Below are 23660 nucleotides of genomic sequence, written 5' to 3'. Positions count from 1 at the left end.
GCATTAAATAACTGCTAACATGTTCATTGAATTTGTTGAGTTCTTCTCAGTCTTTTCCCCAACCCCCAAGTCTCATTTGTATTTATTATAGATTCCATTGCATCCACTGTCTTCTTAATGTACTTTCACTATGTTGTAGTCACTGATAACATGTTTGACACTTAAGATTTCACATCCTTGTATTCTAACATAGTAGTTATGCCCATTAAATCTTTCTTGAAAGATGGACTGAATTTTCAATTATAGTTTATAGATTTTTATGCTGATAACAGAAAAGTTGATAAGCAGCAGTTTAAGCAGGTAGGATTTACTTTACTATGTGATGGGAAGTGTCAGAGGTAAGTAGTCCTGGGCTGATGCAGCTGCTCAAGGAAATAGTACTGTTCATTCTCCTCTTTATCCATCTTTTAGTTTATTTTTGTGTTCTTAGCCAAAAGATGATCAACATGTCTCTAGGCATTACATCACAGTTTTACGTTGAAAAAAGGGAAAGATAAAGATAAATTTCTTTTGATAAGACTTAAAAAACATATTTTTCTTAATAGTAGACAGTGCCTACCATTCCATTAGCCAAAACTGTTGTTTCTGTAGAAAAATAAGGAAGAAGGGGTTGGAATTGGTGTTTTAACTCACAGATGCAGGAAGCGGTATACTTAGTGGTGAAGAACATGAAGGGGAGGTTGAATCCTGACTGTTACTGCTAAACTTTGTGACTTTTAACAGTGTGTGTGCCTGACAACTATAAAATGGGTACAAAAATAGGTGCTTACCTGTGTGTAATACAAAGGAGTTCCTGCCAAAAACCTGGAAAAGTCGGCTGGGTAGAGCCTTCCTAGTACTCAGTTTTCTCTGCTCTAGGTGAGCATCAAGCAAGTGGCTCTGTGTTGGTGCACTCAGTGGCATTGCCTGGGAAGGTTCTTTCTGGTCACAGTGAATTGTTCTGTAAAAACAGTTTTGCTGGGACCTTGTTTTTTGTGATGGCCAATTTAAGAAACAGCAGGCAGCTGTGAAATGTTTCCTGTTTGGGAAAAAATGCCACAGAAACTTTTGTGATGTTGAACATAGCTTACAAGAACAGTGCTATGGGAAAAGCTCAAATATATGAGTGGTTTTCTCATTTCAAAAAAGGTGAAATATTGATTCGATTCATGACGATCCTCGTTCTGGACTTTTGGGATGTCGGTTAACTTCCCAAATCGAAATGTCAAAAAAATTCGTGCATTTGTGCTTGAAGATCTACAATGGATTATTGAAGAGATGGGGAAGTTATCTGGACTGCCTTGGAGCTCGGGTTAGTGAATTTTAATGGAAGATTTGTGAATGAGAAGGGTCGCTGGGAAATTTGTGCCTCGGATTCTGACTGATGATGAAAAAGAGCATCAGCTGGAAAAGTACTTTGAAAGAACAGGTCCCAAGAGACCGAGACTTTTCCCCCCAAGATCATTAGTGGTGAAAGCTTGTCAAGTGAGAGAAATTAAAGATCACGGTGATGTTCGTTTGTTTTTTGATGTGAAGGGGATCGTGCATTTGGAGTTCATTTCACCAGGTCAGACTGTTAATCGAGCTTTCTATTTAGAGATTTTGAAAAGATTGTTTAACAATGTGCAACAAAAAAGGCCTGATTTTTGGCAGACAGGAGACTGGTTTTGCTACCACGACAATGCACGTGCTCACACAGCCATATCTGTGTCAGTTTTTGACAAAAAAACAGCATTGCCTCTCTTGCCCAATGCACCTGATCTCACTCCATGCAACTGACATTTTTTGTTTCCTCAAATAAAGATGTGATTTGACGACATATGTGATTTGACAACATAGAAGATAAGAGGTGAAGAAAAAAAACGAGGGAGGTGTTGTTAGCCATCCAAACAGATGAGTTTGAAAAATGTTTCCAAGAATAAAATTGTCAAATACAATTTGACAAATGTATTAAGTGTAAAGGAGAGGTGATAAGATTATTTTGTAAAACAATTTAAATACATAGCTGTGAAAATAAACATTGTTCTGTGTGTGTGTGTGTGTGTATGTTTACCTCTTCGTATATATGAGGGAACTTAAAAAAATTCGTGAAGTAGAATTAAAAAATAGTAGGATTTTTCTACAAACTCTTTGAAGTCTCTCCCCTATAGTTTGCTATTTAAGTATTAGCTATTCTATCATCATCCTCATTACATTACTTTAGGGCCAGTGGGTGATTCCACTCCATGGGTGGAGGTGGTGGGGGCAGGTTGGAAAGATTCAAAGGTGCCGCAAAAGAAGATACCTAAACTTTTTCCTGGATTGAGGGCTATGGTGCAAACATTTTTAATTACCAGCGGGTGCTGAATAATTTTCTTTCTGAAAAAGGGCCAGTAGGCCAAATAAGCTTGATAGCTTATGTTTCAGAGTATTTATCAGAAATGAAATTGTAAATTTATTACTCAGGGAATTTGTTTTCTTTGGGGGTAGGAAACAAAAGAGAGCAGTAATATTAGGCATTGGTAGGTGCATTTAACTAGAGATGTTCGTAGAAGATGGTGGAATTTCACTAAGGACTTTATGACTACATTGTACTGTTACGAACTATAGATTCTAAGTGGAGAGGAAATGTTTTGAGAATGATGAGGACAATGAATGTGCAAATGTGCTTTACACAATTGATGTATGTGTGGATTGTGATGGGAGTTGTATGAGCCCCTAATAAAGTGATTTAAAAAAAGAAGAACTATAGATTCAGTTATAACATGAGAGCCATTTAATTCATTCATTTTGGAGCTTGATGTTTTTTTGTGTGTGCCAGCAGTCCCTTAAAGTTCAGTCACGTAGAAATGCCATCTCATTGGTAGAATGCTAACTCTTAACTATGCTTTGCAATAGGATTTTATTGCTATTTTTGCCAGCCTTCTACAATTTGATATAATTCTACTTAATAAAAGATGTATCTCTTTGTTTTTGTGTTTTCTTTTTAGCCCCATCTGCTTTGATATGATTGAGGAAGCATACATGACGAAATGTGGCCACAGCTTTTGGTAAGATAATTTTATTCATTGAAATGGCCTTTTGGCAATTCTTCATGTATAAATATTTGTTTTAAAACCAATTATGCAACCATAGTATTGTTTTTAGCAAGCCAATATTATTAAAGCCACAAACTTTTGATTGGTGCATGCATAATTTCTGTGAAATATTTAGGCTTTCCATAGACCTTATAGATAGATATAAAAGTTTTGGGTTTATTAATTGTTAACTATTACCTAAGTGTTTCAGCTGTTGTTTTAGAAAATCACATTTGATGGTAGATACTGTAACAGGGGCAGTGGGTAGCCAGGGTGTGTTAAGGGCTGCTTACTATCTGGAGGGGCTGGGTGAGTAGGCCAGTAAAATAAACTGAGAATGTTGTGGGGGAAAGATGTAGAAAATTAAAAACCCTCTGTTCTCTTTTTAAATAATGTGTTCATTTTTTTTTTAGATTATCAGTCATGTCAGTCTCATAAAATAATTTTTTCACATTAGTATTGTGATTGTGCTCTTATAGTCTTTACATTTCTAGTTCATATTGACTTCTTCATTAAATTCATATCAATTCTCATTCATAATCTTATACTGAAATTCAGTAAGGTATCGGGTGGGCTGATACCATGTACTTATGAAGAGTCGTGGTTGTTAATACTATTTTTTAAAGTTCTTTAGCATGATTCATAGCATCTACAGCAGGGGTCTTCAAACTTTTTAAACAGGGGGCCAGTTCACTCTCCCTCAGACCCATTGGAGGGCTGGACTATAGTTTTAAAAAAATATGAACAAATTCCTATGCACACTGCACATAACTTATTTTGAAGTAAAAAAACAAATGCGGCTAAAACATCCGGTGGGCCGGATAAATGTCCTCGGTGGGCTGTATGTGGCCTGCGGGTGTAGTTTGAGGACCCCTGATCTACAGCATGTTGCTTCATTGATGGATATGTTCAATCTTCCAGTCATTTAAAAAGAAATTTGGAGTTAAAATAGCTTGTTCATGCACATAATATGCTTTATTTCTTAAAATTTAAACATTAAGTGATTAAAAACAGTGTGTATTCTTAGCTAAAAGCAATTTTTATTGTACAGAAAGATATACCGTATATACTCGTGTATACGCCGAATTCTTCTGTCACTTTTTCTTCTTTTTTTATTAAATACTTTTACTGGGGGCTCTTACATTGCTTCTTACAATCCATACATTCACCCATCGAGGTTTTTTTTTTAAGACCATTCTACCTTTTAAATACTTTTTATCAATGAATTGGCATTTTATTTGTTTTATGATGTGTATTTCTAATAAAGTAATGGTGTCACATTAAGGCTGACCTATGTATGGGCTTGGTCATTTCAGGCTGATTGCTTAGCAGTAATTTTTGTTTTTGTTTTTATTCCACAAAGTGATCCACGATCTTGGCATTCTGTAGGGATATCATGTTTGTTTTAAAGACTTTGGACTTTGATTATTTCAGAAAATCAGTTGATCTAGAGTAATTTCTCAACCTCAGCACTGTTAAATGTTAGACTAGATAACCCTTTATTGTGGTCAGCAGACCTGTGCACTGTAAGTTGTTATCAGCTTTCCCAGACTCTACCCCATAATGCCACTGACATCTTGCACCTTCTGTACCCTTCCCCAAGTTTGTGACAACTACAAATGTCTCCATGTACTTCTAAATATCCCTTTGGGGACAAAATCATCCTATTGAGGGCTATGATGTGTGTAACTAAAAGAGCAAGCTTTTCCAGCTAGGAGTCTAGGATTGTAGTTCTGACTGTCTGGGCCCTGGTGACTTATCCTCTCATAGTTTGTCACTATGAGTCCGAATCAGCTTGATGACAGTGGGTTTTTTAAGCCTCTGCTTTCCCCATCTTCTTCCTGTTCTTTTCACTTTCTCCTTTTGTAGATTTGGAATGTGTTAAAAATGCTAAACTGGGGGTTTTATTTTACCATTTCCTCTTAATTTAAATTCTTCATGGCATTAAAAAAAAGTCCCTGAGGAATGTACTGAATCTGTTCAGTAATCTTGCTGCACTTACCTGTGAAGTATAATAAGTTATTGATTGATCTGGTCACTGAATGTCTTGTGCTATGCCGAAGACCACCATGAGACCTTTGAGTCTCTATAATGTCCTCCATTTGACTTATCTTAAAAATGTCAAATGCAAGGTGTGTGTGAAAGTAGTTGATAACCAGATAGTCAAAACTAATGGGTGTAGTTTTTACTTGATACAGTGGAAAGGACAAGATGAATATAAAAATCAGTTTATTAGGTGATGTAATTTGATTGTAATTTAGACACAGAATAAGAGTAGTATTTTCCTTTTAAAAATAATTTTTATAAATCATCCTTTTTTATGTAAACAAATATCTTTTTCTGGTTGTTAGAAGTATAATATCAAAAACCAACAGCAACAAAAAACTATAATCTTTTCTATATTAAAACTCGTATAAAATATCTTTTCTATATTGAAACTTTATATAAAAGTTTCTTGCAAGGACAGCGTCCCTGTTTATACTGTGGTGCATTCCTCTCTCTGTTTATCTTTAATGTACACATACAACATTTTCTTTTTCAAATTTTCAGTAAAGTGATAGCCATTACTTTATAGATTTCATATGAATAACATAGCGACATGTTTCCCCCTCGTTTTATTTATTTATTTTTTATAAATTATTTTATTGGGGGCTCTTACGGCTCATAACAATCCACGCATCAGTTGTATCATGCATATTTGTAAATATTTTTTAAAAATCATCATTTTCTAATCCTTATTTCCTATTTGAGCCCTTTGTATCAGTTCTTTTTTCCCTCCCTCCCCGTCCTTTCACCCTTGTGACCCCTTGTAAATTATTAGTGTTTTCATATCTTACACCAACCACTGTCTCCCTTCACCCATGTTTCTGTTGTTCATCCCCCGGGGGGTGGGGTGTGTTATGTGTCGATCATCATGATCAGTTCCCCCTTCCTCTCCTCCTCCTGCCACTTCCTCCTACCCTCCTGGTACCGCTACTCCTATTTCTGTTCCTGACGGGTTTATCTGACCTGGATTCCGTGTGTCGGGAGCTCTTATCTGTACCAGTGTACATGCTCTGGTCTAGCCAGAACTGAAAAGGCAGGACTGGGGTCATGATAGTTGGGGGTGAGGAAGCCTCAAAGAACCAGAGGAATATAGTGTGTTTCATTTGTGCTGTACTATGGCCTGGTTGACTCATCTCTTCCTTGTGACTCTTCTGTGAGGGGATGTCCTTTTGTCTACAGATGGGTTTTGGGTCTCTGCTCTAACCCTGCTCGTTCTCAACAATATGTTTTTTTGTTTTGGGTCTTCTGGTGCTTTTTACTTTATTCCTCGTGATTGCACAGGCTGGTGTGCTTTTTCCATGTGGGCTTATTGCTTCTCTGCTATATGGCTGCTTGTTTCCCTTCAAATCTTTAAGACCCCAGACACTATATCTTCTAATAGCTGGTCGCCATCAGCTTTCTTCACTACATTAGCTTATGCACCCATTTTGTCTTCAGCTACCGTGTTGGGAGAGTGAGCATCTCAGAATGCCAGGTTGTTAGAACAAAGTGTTCTTGCATGGAGGGAAGGCTTGAGCAGTGGTCCAAAGTTCATCCACTTCCTCAGTGTATTGCCATATAAATATATGTACATAGGCCAATACCTCTGTTTTTGAATTAGTATATTTACATATGTACACACCTATGTTTATACCTCTATTCATGGCTTTGCTTCCTTGATCTTTCCTCTGTTTCCTTTTACCTTCCTCCTGCCCCACCGTCATGCTCTCCCTTCCTCTGCCTTTCAGCTAGATTGCTGTTGCTCCAACACCACTGGGGAGCTCTATGTCCTCCTTGTTGTTGCTTTTAATTCTCTAGTTGTTCCCTTGTCTGGTGTTGTTTGCTCACCATTCCTTTCCCTTTTCTCTTCACCCTAAGTCCCTCTTGTACTTTCTCCTTGGACTTGTTTCCCTTCCTATCTTATATAGGTAAGCAAAACAACAATAACAGAGACAAAACAAAATGAAAACAAAAGATTGAATAAAAAAACAAAAGAAAAAAACTAGCAAAAAGACAAAAAAACCCAAAATGAAAAAGCATACATTGTTCCAGGTCTCTGCTTTTATGACTATCTCCCCTCCCCCCCTGGTCCAAGAGATTTCCTGATTGCCCCTCCTAGCCTGAAGTCTATTTTGGGGGCTCCTCAGGAGTTTTGTAGCTTTGCTTTGCTTCCATTGCTGATCTGATATGTTCCCTTCTTGGTTCACCCCACTGTGGTGGTGGTCAGACTGAGCCTACTCCTTGCCAGATGTCCCCAGTATTGTGCTCTGTCACACTATGCTTCAGTGAGAGGACATCATGTCTGGAGCTGTTGTCAGCTCTACAGTCCTCTCTGTGCCTTAGCAGCGCCATGCGGACGTTATCCTCAGGGCTTGGTGTGCCAGTATGAGGTCTAGTCCCTCGCTCACTTTTTCATTCTTGGTTTGTCTCTGTATGGGTGTGGCAGGCCAGACCCTCTCCCCAACCTGTAGGTTTAGTGCTGTCCTCTGTAGCACATACTTCTAGGGATGGGGTTGGGGGGGTGGGCGGGGAGGGGGGGAGGTGGAGAGAGTGGGGTGGGTCAGTTTGGCTCTGATGTTGTACTTGTCCTTTTGTGATTGGCTTACTTCACTTGGCATAATTTCCTCCAATTCTTCCCATGACACGTTGTGCTTCATGCTATTATCAGTGCTCTTTAGTGATGAGTAGTACTCCTTTGTGTGTGTGTTACTTTGGCTAGACTAGAGAAACAAATGCAGAGACACACATGTGTGAAAGAGATTACTTTATATCAAAGAGTAATTGTATATTAAGAAAACATCCCAGACCAGTCCAGATCAAGTCCATAAGTCTGACATTACCAAATATGTTGATACTACTCCACAAATTACTCTTTGGACTCATGCAGCCATGCAATGATGCCAAATGCAGGAATATCACAGGCCAATGGATGGAAAGTGTAGTGGATCCACTGGTGGTGGAAGTATTGCAGTTCTGGCGTGGGTCTCCACATGGCTCCTGCACTCCAGGGCTCTGGCTCCCATCAGTGTAGCTCCATGTGGCTTGTCAACAGGAATGTCTTGCAAGGAGTGAGTGTATCTGGCCTCCAGTGAGCTATTAACTCTGTGGGACCTCCAAATGAGGTCATCAAGCTGCAACCTGATTGGCAGGCTAGATTCCACCCCTTTGCAAGTTGACAGGAGATTATGTAAGTGCCATAATGTGTATGTGCCAGAGTTTATTAATCCACTTGTCTATTGTTGGAAATTTAGGTTGTGTCCAATTCTTTGTGATTTTGAATTGCGCTGCAATAAACATTGGGGCGCAGACTACTGGTCTTTGTCTATTTCTTACCTTTTTTGAGTATATGCCCGGTAGAGGGATTGCTGGGTCATAAGGTAGCTCGATTTCCATTTGCTTTAAATATTGCCAGATGGCTTTCCACAGTGGCCGTATGTATGTATACCAGCAGGGGAGGAGAGTTCTTATCTTGCTGCATCCCCTCCAACATTTGTTGCTCTCTGATTTTCTGATTTGGGCTGTCCGCAAGGGTGTTAGGTGGTATCTCAAAGTTTTAATTTGCATTTCTCTGATGGCTAATGATAGAGAACATTTTCTCTTATGTTTTGGCCATTTGGGTCTCCTCCCTAGTCAGGCTTCTTTTCAGGTCTTTCCCCCACTTCGTTAGGGGGTTAATGGTTTTCTTTTGCAGGCTAGGAGGATATTGCAGATTTTAGTAATAAGGGCTTTTTCTGTGTCATTGCTAAAAACCCTCTCCCAGTTTGTGGGTTCTCGTTACTTTTTGGGTGAAGTTTTTGGATGCACACAGGTATTTTATCCTTAATTGATTTCAGCTTCATCTGTGTGTGTACCCTTCCCTATTACAGTTAGCCTGTGTGTTACCTGAGCCAAGGTTCTTAGGTTTGTCCTGATTCCTTCATCGATGGTCCTGGTAGTTTGGGGTTTCCCCTCATGTTATTTAACCGAGAAATCTTTAAAAAAAATTTTTTTAATTAAGAGGTAATGCACATTTGTAAAAAATCCATCATTACCAAAATATGTAAGAAAAGGAAGTTTCTTGTAATCTCATTTCTCTAGAGATAACTACTAATAACATTAAATTACTTCTTATGGCATATGGTTTCAAGTCATAGTATGAATATTTTTGCCTGCTTAGCATTGCATTTTGATGTTCACAAATAGAATTCAGTGTCACTGAGTCTGCTGACTCATAGCGACTCCCTGTGGGTTACCAAGAATGTAACTGTTTACCGGAGTAAGCCCAGTCTCTCTCTAAAGGAGCTGCTGGCAGTTTTGAACTCCCCGGCCCAGGGATCGCAGTCCTGTGTGAAAACACACCAGGGCTCCATTCACAAATACAAGGGGGCTTTAAAAACTGTATTGAAAAATTCCACTTTAATTCCATTTTTTAATTAGCTTCTTGAAATCTTGTTGTATATTTAGTAGATTTCCTAATGCTTGTGTCCAGTTTAGTTTGCTATTTACAGATAACCAACCATACATTGAACATTCTTGCTGCATATACATCTTTGTTTCTTTCCTTAGGACAAATTCCCTGAAGTAAGCTCACTAGGTCAGATAAGTGTTCACAAGCCCAAGGTTTCTAATGAAATTTGCCTTCTCAAAAAGTTGTGCTTGTTTTATTTCCTTCAGTAATCTTTGAGATTGTCCATATCCATAATATAATCCATAATTTTGATACTATTTATTCGGTTACTTAGTCACATACTGTACTTTTTATATCCTCATTGGTAAAACACATTGCCCTTGTTGATTTTAACTCAGAAGTCACCTTATAGTACAGAGCAAAACATTTTGAAGATGTTAATCTTTATGGGAACAGCTTCTCCGATAGAATGACTGTTGGTTTCAAACTCTGACCATTCAATTAGCAGTCCAAATGAACCCAGTATGCCACCAGGGCTCTTTGACTGGTAAAAGCTAGTAAGTAATTTTACTTCAGTTTCTAGTTGTTTCATACTTGTTTACTGATTTTTGTGTATTTAAAATTTTTCTGTTTTCCTTTCAAATTTAAATTTGTTTTTCATGTATTACGGAAGTCAGCACTGTAGTGAATATAATTAATCTCTTAATGAACTCACAGATGTTCACTTAGTGTTATGGATGATTTGAATTGCATAAACTTAAAATGTAGTGAATACTAGAGAGTTTTCTTTTTTAATGTTTAATAGGCTCGCCATTAGAAATTATTTTGAAATAACTTTCCTAGGCTGTTAATCTAACAAATGCCTTAAGTGCCTTGTTTATGATGTAAAAGTAAAAATAGGAATAAATTTGATGAGGAATAAAGATCAATATGCATTATTTTGCAACCAGTTTATTGATTATTATTGATTTAATTTTACTTGTTTTTTCTTTCCCAATAGCTACAAATGTATTCATCAAAGTTTGGAGGACAATAATAGATGTCCTAAGTGTAACTATGTTGTGGATAATATTGATCATCTGTATCCTAATTTCTTGGGTGAGTGTCTGGAATGATTTTTGTTTTTCAAATACTTTATGCTATCCTTCAAAATGTGTGTTAGCACTGATGTTTTTCAGAGAACCTAGTTTTGAGGTAAGGAGCTCCTTCCTACTCATCAGGTGCTTCCTCAGTTCTTGCATAGATTCCATGCCAACTGTTGTCAGTATCACAGCATTATCTTTTGCAATTAAAAAAATAAGAAAAATATGACTCTGATATTGCCGCCTGGAAGGCTGGACAGAATGGAGGATGGAGCAGAAGGTCTGAGGTCCAGACACTTTTCTCTCTGCAGTGTTGTGCAGCCTCTGGGGCAGAAGTGAGAAGAAACGGGACATGGTTAATGTGTAGAGGAAAGCTGTGTTTGGGGAATATTGAAGGGGGGTGGCTGGGAGAAGACTTGGGTTGGACTGCTAAGTGTAACATTGGTGACTCAGACCCTGCAGCAGCACTATGGCACAAACATGAGGCTATCCAGTCCCTACAGATTTATACCTTGAAAACTTTATGTAGTAGTTCTGTTCTCTCCTATGGGTTTGTATGCATTGGAATAGACACAGTGAGTTTGGTGTTTTTAAGTGTGAATAGTTGGAATACGAGGTAATCAGAGGCCAGTTGTGCCTATGAAAGATTCCACATGTTGAAAAGCCTTTGATACTGTGGTAAGCGTTTTGTCTTAGTGTTTTGTAAATGAATAATATGCCAAAGATTGGTTTTGAGATATGGTTAGACTTGGAGCAGATTGCTATTGGGTGTGCAGATTAAAAAGCCTGATTCTTCATTCTAAAGAGCAATATGCTCAGCTTCTCTCTCTCTCTCTCTCACTCTCTCTTATGAAAGGTATAATACTGTTTGAATTATAAAGCAATTTCATACATTATTTATTTGTAAAATACATGTATTCAAAGAACAAGTGAAGTTACAATTGCTGACTTTTTAAGTTGCCACTGAAGTGTTCAGTTGTTCATTCAGTTCCTGGTCTAGATAGTTCCCGTGTTGTTTAGAACTGTCAACACTTAGACAGCCAGAGGAGAAAGTTTTATGCATTAGATTTTAAAGTTTATTTTAAAGTGTACATTAGCCATCTTTTATTTTCACATGTGTAAGTTGGTGGAAATAGAAAGAGGTTTATTAATGTATAACTGATGTTGTTTGAAGAGGTTTGTTACAGCAATGTGCTCAGTTCTTTCACCTCCTAAGTTAATGTATTAAATAAGTACTAATTGATATGATAAACGTGTGTGCATACACACATGTGCAAATTAATGATCTATTAGTTAACAAATTGTGTCCTTTTCAATTTTGGTTAGAAGAATTGGAGGCCAGATACTCAAAAAAGGTTTGATTTTTCCTGATCATGAAAGGTACACATTTTTTCATGAAGAAGAGATATTTTAATTTTGCCTTTTCTGTGCTGGTGACTTAGTGGCTTATGCATTGGGCTGATAACTGCAAGTTCAGCAGGTCCAATCTACCCAGTTGCTCCCCTAAAGAATTACAGCCTCAGAAACTCAAAGGGACTGTTCTACTCTGCCCTGTAGGGTTGCTCTGAGTCATTGTCTACTCCATGTCAATGAGTTGGAAACTCAGATAGAGCCCTTGGTGGTGTTGTTGGTAAGAGATGGCCTGCTGACAATTTAGTGCTCCAAACTCACCAGCCCTTCTGCAGGAGAAAAAAGAGGCTGTCTACTCCTGTAGAAATTTACAGTTTATGAAACCCCATTTCAGGTTGCTGTGAGTCAGAATCAATCTGGTGGCATTAGGACACAATGTTGCATTTTAGGTCCTCTCTTTCCTGGCTTCACTTCTCCCAAACTCTTCCTGTAACTTCCATTGCATTCTTATGTACTTCCCCCTGGTCTCCCCTTTGAAACACCCTCTTTTCACTCCTCTACTTCCCCTTTTCACTCCTCTACTGCCCTGCTTTCTGACCCCCACCCTCAGACTCTCCCCAGCCATACCAAGACTTGCTCTTTAGCTCTCCATATTCCTCTGTGGTGCTGAATTCCTCTACCTGGTTCTCTGTTTCTTAGAGCGTGCAGGTCTGTTTCTTTAAGCGCTCACAAATGTTGGTGCTCTGTGTCTCTAACTTTCTTTCCCTTGTTAGCTCTCTTTCTACCTCTCTTTTCCCTCCCAGTAGCTCTCTCTTTTTTGAGATGCCCGTTTTACTACCTGTGTCTCGCTAGTTTTTTTGCTCTGACTGTATTTAAGATTTGTAAATTGAATGCTTTTATTACTGTAGTACATGATCATCTTATTACATGCATGTAAAATTTAAACTCCTGTTTATAAAAATAAGAGTAACTATAAAATCTTTGCTTATATTATTTCTGCCTCTAAAAGAGAAATTACTGAAATAGATGATTTTAGCGGTAGACATGCATAGTTTTGTTCAAAGTAATAAGAGTATTCTAAGACTCCATAGTATTATAATTAAAAAATGTGTAATTGTTCAGGCTTAGCTCTCAATTTTGAGAACTAGTTATGATTTCAAGTATATGTTTATCTTGATTACAAATATGAAAGTGTTGGCTAAAAGTGACTTGTTAGACCTGAAATGCAAGAACATGCCTTCACGGTTTAATTTATTTATTCATTCAGCCAACATTGTTGCCTACTATGTGTCAGGCACTATACTGGAAGTTCTTGTTGAATAAGAAAGACTGAGTCATTGAAAGCTTTAAATCTGTCTTACTAACAGGAGATTAGCAATTGTTTTTGCTAATGCAAAAATACTGCTTTTAAAATTACATTTCCAGTTAACAGAAATGAATTTGCCATTTTACTTAAAAAAACAACAAAAACAATCCATCATTTTATTGACATCTTATACAATCCAGTATATGTATTCACATACAATTCTCCAATTCTGCTGTTTAGTCCGCTGGTGAGGAGTTATACGGTCATCAATGCTATCAGCTCCCCTGTATGAGTTTCAGTATAGTTTATGTGGGTGACTTTGAATTGCTATTCAGATCTATTCTCTGTACCTAGCTTCTTTATTCCTGTTAGCTTGCATACTTATTTTTCATATTTAATTTGTTTTTTGTCATTATGAAATACACAGCGGTTTAGCAATTTCTGCATACACAGTTCTGGTGATATTGGTTACATGCTTTAAGTTGTGGAAACGTTCTCACTCTTTTGGCTTGCTCTCCATTACAAACTCTCTGCTCTTAAGTTTCCTGTCTAATATCTCAAGGTACTGTTGTCATTTTTATCTATATGGATACTTCTTAAAAGAGCACAAGCTATTGTTTGATGAGGACTTCAGGGGATATTTTTAGTTTAGAGTTACGGAGTTTTGGGAGGGGGTCATCAGCCTCTGTGGTTCCATAAAGTTTGGCTTTCATGAAAATTTACCATTGTATGTTCCACGTTCTTTCATTTGACTAGGATTCTTCCATATAACCATGGATTAAAAAGTTCAGTACTGGTAGCTGGGCACCGTCTACTTTGTCTTGTCTCCTGGCAATGGAGGCAGTTGTTCTTGGAGACAATTAGGCACATATTTTACTTCTTTGTCTTGGACTTTCTTCCTCAGTTGCTCTAGCTAAATAGAGGATGGCTACTTTAAGCTTTTATTCTTCCAGGCACTACACTCACTAGGAGATAGAAGCACTGAGCACAGCAGTAGGCCAATTAACTGGAATACCCTATGAAACCATACCATCCGATCCTTATTAATCACTACCTTGTGTTCTTTGTAAGTCCATTTCGGTGATTGTACTGGTTATCATATAATAATTTATCATGTGTTTATTTTTGATAGTCTGAATTGCCTAGGGTGTTGGATTGAGTTTTAATAATTTTCCAAGTGTAGCCATGTAGTGTGAGTCTGGTATCTGTTTGACTTGTTTGAAATACTTGTAGATTGTGGTATAGTGAAGAGTATTTGACAAATGAGTTTCTGTCCCAACCTTGTCTTGTTCGTATGTCATAGGGAGAAAGACAAAACTTTCTGCTCCTGTAAAGATTTAGTCTCAGAAACTGATACAGGGAGTTCTACCCTGCCCTGTAGGGTTACTGTTGGTTGAGTATATGCTCTCATAATTAAGTATCTTATGCTCTTTGTCCTAAAATTTCCTCTTGTCCAAAATGGAGAGAATATCCAAGAGAATAATGTCTAAAATGAAATTCCTACCTAATGCTATCTTCCTTTTATCAGTTTAATATCATTTAGGATAGATATATTGGCTGTATAAAACATAGAAATCCTTTTAAAACTGGTTGAAGTATTTTGGAAAATGTATGAATTCACATGAAGAATTTCCAAGGCTAGTTAATTTAGTAGATCAAAAATAATAAGTGAATAAACTGAAAAGTCTTTTACTTTTCCTTTCTTTAGCATAAGGAGTGTTGGGCCGCTAACTCTAAGTTCTGTGGTTCAAATCTACTAACTGATCTATGGGAGAAAGATAAGCTTTCTACTGTAAAGATTTAAAGTCTTGAAAACCCTGTGGATCACCTTTCCTTGAAAAGGTCACTAAGAATCAGAATTGACTTGACAACAGTGGTTACTATTATTCTTCAGCATGTATCCCATTCCTTTGACTTGCTGTCCCCGTGATTACAAGTTGGCTGTTAGTAGTTTTGATAGCATCCTGCTATAGAAGCAGGGAGATAACTTGTTTCACAGTTACCCTCTTTTCATAGAGACAGCACATTAGGCAAAACACAGTAAGCAACCTTAACCCCAAATTAGATTCTTGCAAGGGAGTGAATGAATAGATTGGCTTTAATTTATTAGTTAAGATTCATAACCTTGAGAATGGAGAGGGATCTAGCTTCTGAAAGTATGTGGTAGCCTAACAATTATTTAAGAAATCATGCTGTTATTCAGGAAAAGAGCAGGATGGATTTTGCATAAATAGGCATGCTGGTGGCACAGTGGTTAAAGCCCTCCAGCAGTCACCAGAAGGTTGGTAATTTAGATCCATAGGAGAAAGACGTGACAACCTGCTCCTGGAAAGAGTACAGCCGTGGGGCCTTTATGGGGCAATTCAACCCTATACCACAGGGCCACTGTGAATTAGGATCAACTCCATAGCAGTGCATTTTTTATTTTTCTTAACTAATGGTATCTATCCACCATGGTATTTGTGGAATATCCACAATTAAAATGAAGAACAAATAAAAATCTTAATTGACTCCTATAATCAGTCATTTACCACATCAGGTATGGGACAGTCTTACACATTAAAGGGGTATGTCTTCCTAAATGGCAACAGTGTCTTCATTAGGCAACTATATCTTCTGAAGAATTGTCTTCTGTACTATTACTATTACTACTACTACTATTATTACTAATTATAGTAGAATCAGTAGTAGCAGCAGCTAGCTTTCTAATGGAAATAAAAAGCTAGCATAACAACTTTCACTTTTGGGGCTTTGTAAGGTTAAATATAATATGTCTAAACTTAATAGAGTGCGGTACATTTAATGAAAATACAAATTGTTTTTTATTGCTATTTTTAGTGAATGAACTCATTCTCAAACAGAAGCAAAGATTTGAGGAAAAGAGGTTCAAATTGGACCACTCAGTGAGTAGCACCGTATGTTTCAACTCTTATTACTATTTTCAATAAATTTTAGTTTGTTTAGTTTATTGAATTAACATTAATTAGATGTCAAAGTGTAGTATATTACAGATTTATTTTAATGGAGATTTGTTTTGTTCAAATATAGGGCATTTTAAACTGCACTGTCTGAAAACTTTATTAGAATTAATCATCTTTTGAAAAGTCTGATAGGGTTATATTGGGGCAGAATTGACTTGTAATATGTGCCATTTAAAGGATTATAAAACAAGGTGAAACTATGAGCAGATATTTAGAAAAAACTATTCAAAGATTTTAGAATAAGTGGTTCAGAACCAATTTATAGAGACAAGTTAACATAAAGTTATGTGTTACCATGTATCAAGTTGAAAATAAGACTAGAGAAATAAAGTCTACTCAAGGAAGGAAACTTTAGAGATTCTAAGTTAACATTTGCCTTGATTGTATGCCTTTCATATCAGCTATCTTAATTTATTTAAGAGAGAAATAGTGCTTAAAACTATACCAGTGGGAGTCAGAGAACAAGGAGGTTGCATTATTAATAAGTTTGATAATCTATGTAATGATCATTTTAGGAAATAAAAGTTAGACATTAAGAGTCTTAGACAGTCTTAGGAAGTTATTGTTTCTTTTCATTTTTAGAATGGCCACAGATGGCAGATATTTCAGGATTTATTGGGAACTGACCAAGATAACCTTGATTTGGCTAATGTCAACCTCATGCTGGAGTTACTAGTGCAGAAGAAGAAACAACTGGAAGCAGTAAGTGGCAGCTAAATGAAAAGGCAATTATTTTATATGGCGTGTTACATTTAAACAGATGTAGAAAAGTTTTAACATAAAAGGAGAGTGTCACTTCATCCATTTGTTTTGGACTACTGAGGACATCTACAAGGAGGCACTCCTAAGGGATTTCCCTTTTGTTAAAGTAAAAGAAAGAATAAGTTGCTCTTTATGTACTTTATTCTTAATACCAGGTTTTACACAGGTTCTTAAAGTTTGGGAAAGATGGAATTAATAGTAAGAGCATTTTTTCCATGAACTTTTTGAACTACTCTTGCATTAACATCACTTGATTACCAATGAAGATTATGAGAAAGTATAGTTTTATTTTAATACGGAATTCTGTAAAGTTTGCTTTTATGAAAAACCTAACATGGTACTTCCTTTCACTTACTGAAGTAAATCCAAAGGGGATTTTCACTTTTATGACAGGAACTACACTTAACCTCAAACTGTCATCACTTTGAACTGTGCCTGTGAACACTATATGTTAATGTTATTTTAGATTTTATGTGTACTATTAGGTATTTTTTGGGTCTGGGTATGCTCAAAAGTTTTCCCCACATAAACTAATGGCAATTGCTTCTTCACTTTAATGATAGGATTTGAAGGAAAGCTCTACTTTCAATAGAGGAAACTGACAGGAATCAAACATATTCTCTTAAAAGTAGTAACTTAACCTTAGCAAATAACCACCCTAATCTAGTGAAACAAACAAACAAACAAACAAACAAACAAACAAACAAAAGCTTTTATTGAGAAGAGTAGATCTTTTTGTCAGATGCACGTCCACACACACATACACACACACACAAATAATCAAAATCTGGTATGAATGGAACCATGGATTTAGGATTGTAAATGAGATCAGGGTTGTGCCCACCTCTTTGAGAAAGCTCTAATTTTCTCTTCTGATTTTATCAAGTAGTGGATAATGTAGTTGTGCATACTTTATTGTTATTTATGGTCTTGATTAAAGAAGAAAGGAGTGTTTCTTTACAACTTTAATGTAAAAATGTTGCCAATGGTCTGAGCGTTCCAGTGTGGATCTGGATCTCACTGAGTGGGTCAGAAATCTTTTGGTAGGAGAAGAGAGCATGCATATGAGGTAAAGTTGACCAAAATGATCCTGCTCTCTCATGGTGCCTTTTTTCGGGCCTGGGCTAGGGGAATTTCACCCATATGACTTTAACCATGGTTTTTGGTATTTGACCAGTAAGATCCTTAGATCAGAGATTATTCAATGGGCTCCCTAGGACAGGTCTTTGAGTTACTATGTATCTGTTGATTGATTTGTGCACTCTTAGAGCTAATACCTTGGAGCATCTATTATGTGCCAGGCATGGGGTTAAGGGCTGTGAACAGACATGCAAAGGGTTCTGCTCTCATGAAGCTTACATCATGGTGTGTGGTTGTGATGGTGGTGAACTAACTCAAGTAAATATTTTTAGGTAGTGATAACGCCACATAAAAAGACTTCTTTATAAAGATCTCAAAACTCTTGTCAAACTCACTGCCATTGAGTTGATTCTGACTCATAGCGACCCTGTCTTTAAAGATAATGGGTTGAATAGATGCATTTACCTTGTTCCAGCATGAAAGCTTATGAAAATAAAAGTAAGAGATCTTTTAAAAGTCAAGGAAAGTGGGAGAAGAGACAATACATTAAAATCTTGTAAGCTTTGTGAATGATGGGGGGAGTGTGGAGTAGAGATCCAAAGCCCATTAGTAGGCCACTGGAGATCCCCTTGCAGAGGGGTCTCGGGGAGGAGATGAGCCAGTCAGGGTGCGATGTAACAACGATGAGAAATACAACTTTCCTCTAGTTCCTAAATGTTTCCTCCCCGCTCCCACTACCATGACTCGAATTCTATCTTGCAAGACTGGCTAGACCAGAGGAGGTACACTGGTACAGATAGGAACTGAAAATACAGGGAATCCAGGACAGATGAGCCCTATAGGACCAGTGGTGTGAGTGGCAAAACAGGGAGGGTAAAGGGAGAATGGGTAGAAAAGAGGGAACCGATTACATGGAACTGTGTGTGACCTCCTCCCTGGGGGACAGACAACCGAAAAGTGGGTGAAGGGAGACGTTGGACAGGGCAAGATATGACAAAATACCCATTTATAAACTATCAAGGGCTCATGAGGGAGGGGGGAGCAGGGAGGGAGGGGAAAAATGAGGACCTAATGTCGGGGGTTTAAATGGAGAGAAAATGTTTTGAGAAACATGTACAAATGCGCTTTACACAATTGATGTGTGTATGGATTGGGATAACAGTTGTATGAGCCCCCAATAAAATGTTAAAAAATAAATAAATAAATAAACTATAGTACTAAAAAAAAAATTTGTAAGCTTTAAAGGGGATAGGAGACTGGTGGCACAGTGGTTATATGTTGAGCTGCTATCCTCAAGGCCAGCAGTTTGAAACCATCAGCTGCTCTGCTGGAGAAAATGGGGCTTTCTACTCCCATGAAGAGTTATAGTTGTAGAAACCCATAGGGGCAGTTCTACCCTGCTTTATAAGGTGTCACTATGAGTTGGAATTGACTTAATGATGGCGAATTTTTTTGTGAGTGTATAAAGCAGATGGACAAAACATAATAGAAGGATAGATCTGAGAAAGCTGAATACTAAGTTAGCAGTGGAAGCAAAACTGTGAGCTAACTATATTATTAATAACATAGGGCAAAGAGACTAGAATTTGGTACTTTATGTATCTTATATAAAAACTGGCAATTGAATAATTGATTGAGAGTTTAAGAAGCAGTGATCTTTCCTGTGTATCTCAGAGTCATTAATTCACCCTTTTCCACCCAGTGAGAAAACTGGAGACTATCTCTCCCCACCCTAACCCTGCCCCTCCCAGGGTAGATAAAAGAGAGAATCTCTGGACTGTTGCAAAACAGGCACATTTAAAGTAGAAGATTTGTACCATACTGATAATAGATAAATTTACATACAGATTGGGAGGGCTTTTAACCAGTTCAGACTTGCACAGAGGACAGTGGCATTGAATTGTTGTGGAAGAGTTGTGGGTGGAGGAGTGCAGGGTGGGGGCAGGGGATTCATGAAGTACACATATACACAAAAAACCAAACTCATTGCCATTGAGCTGATTCTGATTCATGACAGCACTGTAGGATGGGATCGAACTCCCCCTTTGAGTTTGAGATTGTCACATTTTATGGTAGTAGAAAGCCCTGTCTTTCTCCTGAGGAGAGACTGGTGATTTCTAACTGCTTACCTTGCTATTAGCAGTCCAACACGTAACCATTACACCACATAATGATATATTGGGGGCTTCTAATTAATTGATACAGACTATTAACCTAGAGCAGAGCTTCTAGTAAATAAGAATTTCTCATGGACTTAGGGCATCTAACCTGCTTTTTAAGTATATCCTGCTTAAACAATAGCAATCTACCAACACTAGATACCTGAGGAAAGAAAATATGAATGGTTAAAAAACACTAAGCTGCTAAACAACAATATGTAAGGAAGAAAATGTAAGTAAGTAAATGAATTATTAATATATGCAGGTAAAATATTTATTCCTTGGAAATACAATAAGATATAAGAAGACCATTTGAAGGCAGGCTTTTTGAAAGTTAAAAACTCACTATAAGGGCTGGCAGTTAAAGTTGAGAAACATCTCCTCTCCTCTCCTATGTGACCATAAGAGTCAAAAGATGTGGAAAAGAAAAAATATAAGAAATTAATGGTACAATATGTAAATAATAGGAATTCCAGAAATCTGGAAAATAAGAAGGAAGAAATTTCCAAATAAATTAATGAAATTTTGAGAATGGAAGAACTTAAGTTCCAATATTGAAAGGTCTTACCAGGTTCCCAGTACCAGTGAGATGTGTGAGAACAGACTCAAACTAACAAACATCATGAAATGCTGTGATGGTTATTTGAGCATCCAGATAAAACATAGATCACATGCAAAGGATGAGGAATCAAAATGACATTTGAATTTTCATCAGCCACACTGGAAATTAATGAACTGTTGTAAAACCTGCTAAATGTTAAGGGAAAATAATTCCCAGTACAAGCTTATAAACTAGTTAGACTCTTTTAATAGTGCAAAGAGAAAGCATTTCAAATATAACGAATAAATTTTTTAACCTTATGAAATTCATGGTAACACGCAACATTAAATTGAAAGAAGAAATATAGCATTGTGGCTGTGTTGATTCTTATTCATAGCAACTCTAAAGGCCCCATAGGGTTGCCTATGTTGTAATTTTAGGTGCAGATTGTGTGCTTTTTCCTCCCAAAGAATTGTAGACCACTGACCTTTTAGCACCCAAGTGCTTACTGATCTGTCATTGGGTCTTGTTCAGAAACATGGGATACAAAGTATGAAATACAAAAGCTGGGATACAGGAAATAGCAAACATAAGAAAACAAAGTCTCCAGGATGCAGATGAAGCTAGTGCCTAAGCCAGCAGTTCTGTAATGTGGGGAAAGTGGCCAACAGTATACAGATTTTTAGTCACAGGAACAAATTAAGGTTAAATACGTAAAAACCAAATTAAACAAGACATTTATTTATTCCAGAATCAGCAGCATGCAAAAATGCTCTCCTTAGTATTAAACAAGACATTTATTTATTCCAGAATCAGCAGCATGCAAAAATGCTCTCCTTAGTATGTAGTTACTTAAGATGTTAATAGGAAAATGAAACCAACCTAGATTTCTGAATGTAGGAAAGAAACCAGTCTTCCATTGTGGAAGAGTAACATTTTACTCTTGTAAGCGTCATGTACCTGGTATGGAATTTTGATACTGTGTTGTTATTTTTCATATTTCTTTTATGTATCAACTTAAATTTATATTGGAATGTCTTTGCTTTTGCTTGTCCTTTCCTTTGCCCTAGTCTATTCGTAATTCATTGAGAAACTGCTAAGGAGTTGAGTTTAGTATACTTGTGAAAATGAACTTATGAACATTAAGTTCATTAGGCACAAGTGACTCATTTATAATGAAATATGTAGAAGTTAGGAGCTCTAGGGTTGTAGTGGTTATGCGTTGGCTGTGATCCACGTGGTTGGGAGTTCAAAATCACCAGCCACTCCTGGGGAGAAAGACTGGGCTTTCTACTCCCATAAACATTGTCTCAGAAACCCCCAGGTGGTATGAGTCATCATGAACTTTCTGGCAGTGAGGTTTTTTTCCACTTTTATGTAGAAATCAGTTAGACCCAATACTTAATTGGCCTGAAAAATGCATTTCTCCCTGTTGGAAATCTAATATGCGAAATGTTCAGAAGGGTATTTTAGAGTGGAATTGGAGTAGGGAATTTAATTTACACAATTAACATGTTTAATTGTATTAATCCCTGATTAGGCAGTGAGTTACTTTGGGTTCTGTTTCTGAAGTAATTATATTCTACTTTTAAGGGGAAAACGATTGCAAAGAAAGGTAGAGACATAGAAAATAGAATTTTATAAGAATTTGAAGCGTTCTATTTCATTTGGCAGACATGCTCCCATTTAGAGACATTGGCTGTGAACTCGATGGGACAAAAGTAACAGAAACTTATGTGGAGCAAGAAGCAGTGTCGCCTTCACTCTTTCCCTATCCCCAAGTGAGAGAAGTAGGTCAAATGACCATTGTTGTTTAAAGCATTGACTGTTCTAAGAATGCTTAGGAAATGAACTTCTTGTACTTCTCTATTTTTAGTAGTAGGTTAAATGGCTGAAGTAATAATCGCTTTAATGTCTTTTTCCCTCAGATTGTTGTAATTATATGCTAGAAGTTGTTTTAATATAGCTATACTCATCTCATTTTTAAGCGTTTTCTGTTTCTCCTTGTCCTATATAACATTTTCTCATATTCAGAAATTGTTGTTTACCGTTTGTCATCTTTCTTGAAGCCATTCCTTTCTAGAAGGTTAGATTGCAGATGAGTCTTAGGTGTTGGATTCTTAGGGTAGGCATACCGTGGTTATAGTATGGGTTTGGTTCCAGGCCACCACAACTTTGACATAAACCAAATCACACAATTTCTTTTTTTAAATCATTTTATTCGGGGCACATACAACTCTTATCACAATCCATACATACATCAATTGTGTAAAGCACATTTGTACATTCATTGCCCTCATCATTCTCAACACATTTGCTCTCCACCTAAGCCCCTGGCATCAGCTCTTCATTTTCCCCCTCCCTCTATGAAACCTTGATAATATATAAATTATTATTCTGTCCTATCTTACACTGTCCGATGTCTCCCTTTACCCACTTTTCAGTTGTCTGTCCCCCAGGGAGGAGGTTATATGTAGATCCCTGTAATCGGTTCCCCCTTTCCAACCCACCCTCCCTCTACCCTCCCGTTAGCGCCACTCTCACCACAGGGCCTGAAGGAATCATCCGCCCTGGATTTCCTGTGTTTCCAGTTCCTGTCTGTACCAGTGTACATCTCTGGTCTAGCCGGATTTATAAGGTAGAATTGGGATCATGATGGTGGGGAGGAAGCATTTAGGAACTAGTGGAAAGTTGTATGTTTCATCGTTGCTATACTGCACCCTTACTGGTTTGTCTCTTCCCCATGACCCTTCTGTAAGTGGATGTCTAGTTGCCTACAGATAGGCATTGGGTCTCCACTCTGCACTCCCCCTCATTCACAATGATATGATTTTTTGTACTTTGATGCCTGATACCTGATCCCTTCGACACCTTGTGATCACACAGGCTGGTGTGCTTCTTCCATGTGGGCTTTGTTGCTTCTGAGCTAGATGGCTGCTTGTTTACCTTCAA

At 37.4% G+C, this 23660-nt stretch overlaps 1 protein-coding gene across 2 annotated transcripts in view; it reads left to right on the top strand.

The window, feature by feature from the left end:
* The first annotated feature begins 2953 nt into the window (after positions 1-2953).
* Positions 2954-23660, top strand: part of COP1 (COP1 E3 ubiquitin ligase) — a 185029-nt gene continuing 164322 nt past the window's right edge. Inside the window, exons 1-4 of one of the 2 annotated variants that reach the window (XM_045298112.1) lie at positions 2954-3008; positions 10448-10545; positions 16024-16088; positions 16749-16868. In XM_045298112.1, the coding sequence (XP_045154047.1) occupies positions 2965-3008; positions 10448-10545; positions 16024-16088; positions 16749-16868 (327 nt within the window). In that variant the 5' untranslated portion in view covers positions 2954-2964. Of the gene's footprint in view, positions 3009-10447; positions 10546-16023; positions 16101-16748; positions 16869-23660 lie in introns of both variants that reach the window. The other variant, XM_045298111.1, reaches the window with a different exon arrangement.

The sequence above is a fragment of the Echinops telfairi genome, unplaced genomic scaffold (genome assembly GCF_000313985.2).
Source record: "Echinops telfairi isolate 266 unplaced genomic scaffold, ASM31398v2 ScPeMD7_7424;HRSCAF=8462, whole genome shotgun sequence".
Lineage (NCBI taxonomy): Eukaryota > Metazoa > Chordata > Mammalia > Afrosoricida > Tenrecidae > Echinops > Echinops telfairi.
Note: the sequence above shows the minus strand (reverse complement) of the source record. Positions and strands in the feature narration are given on the sequence as shown.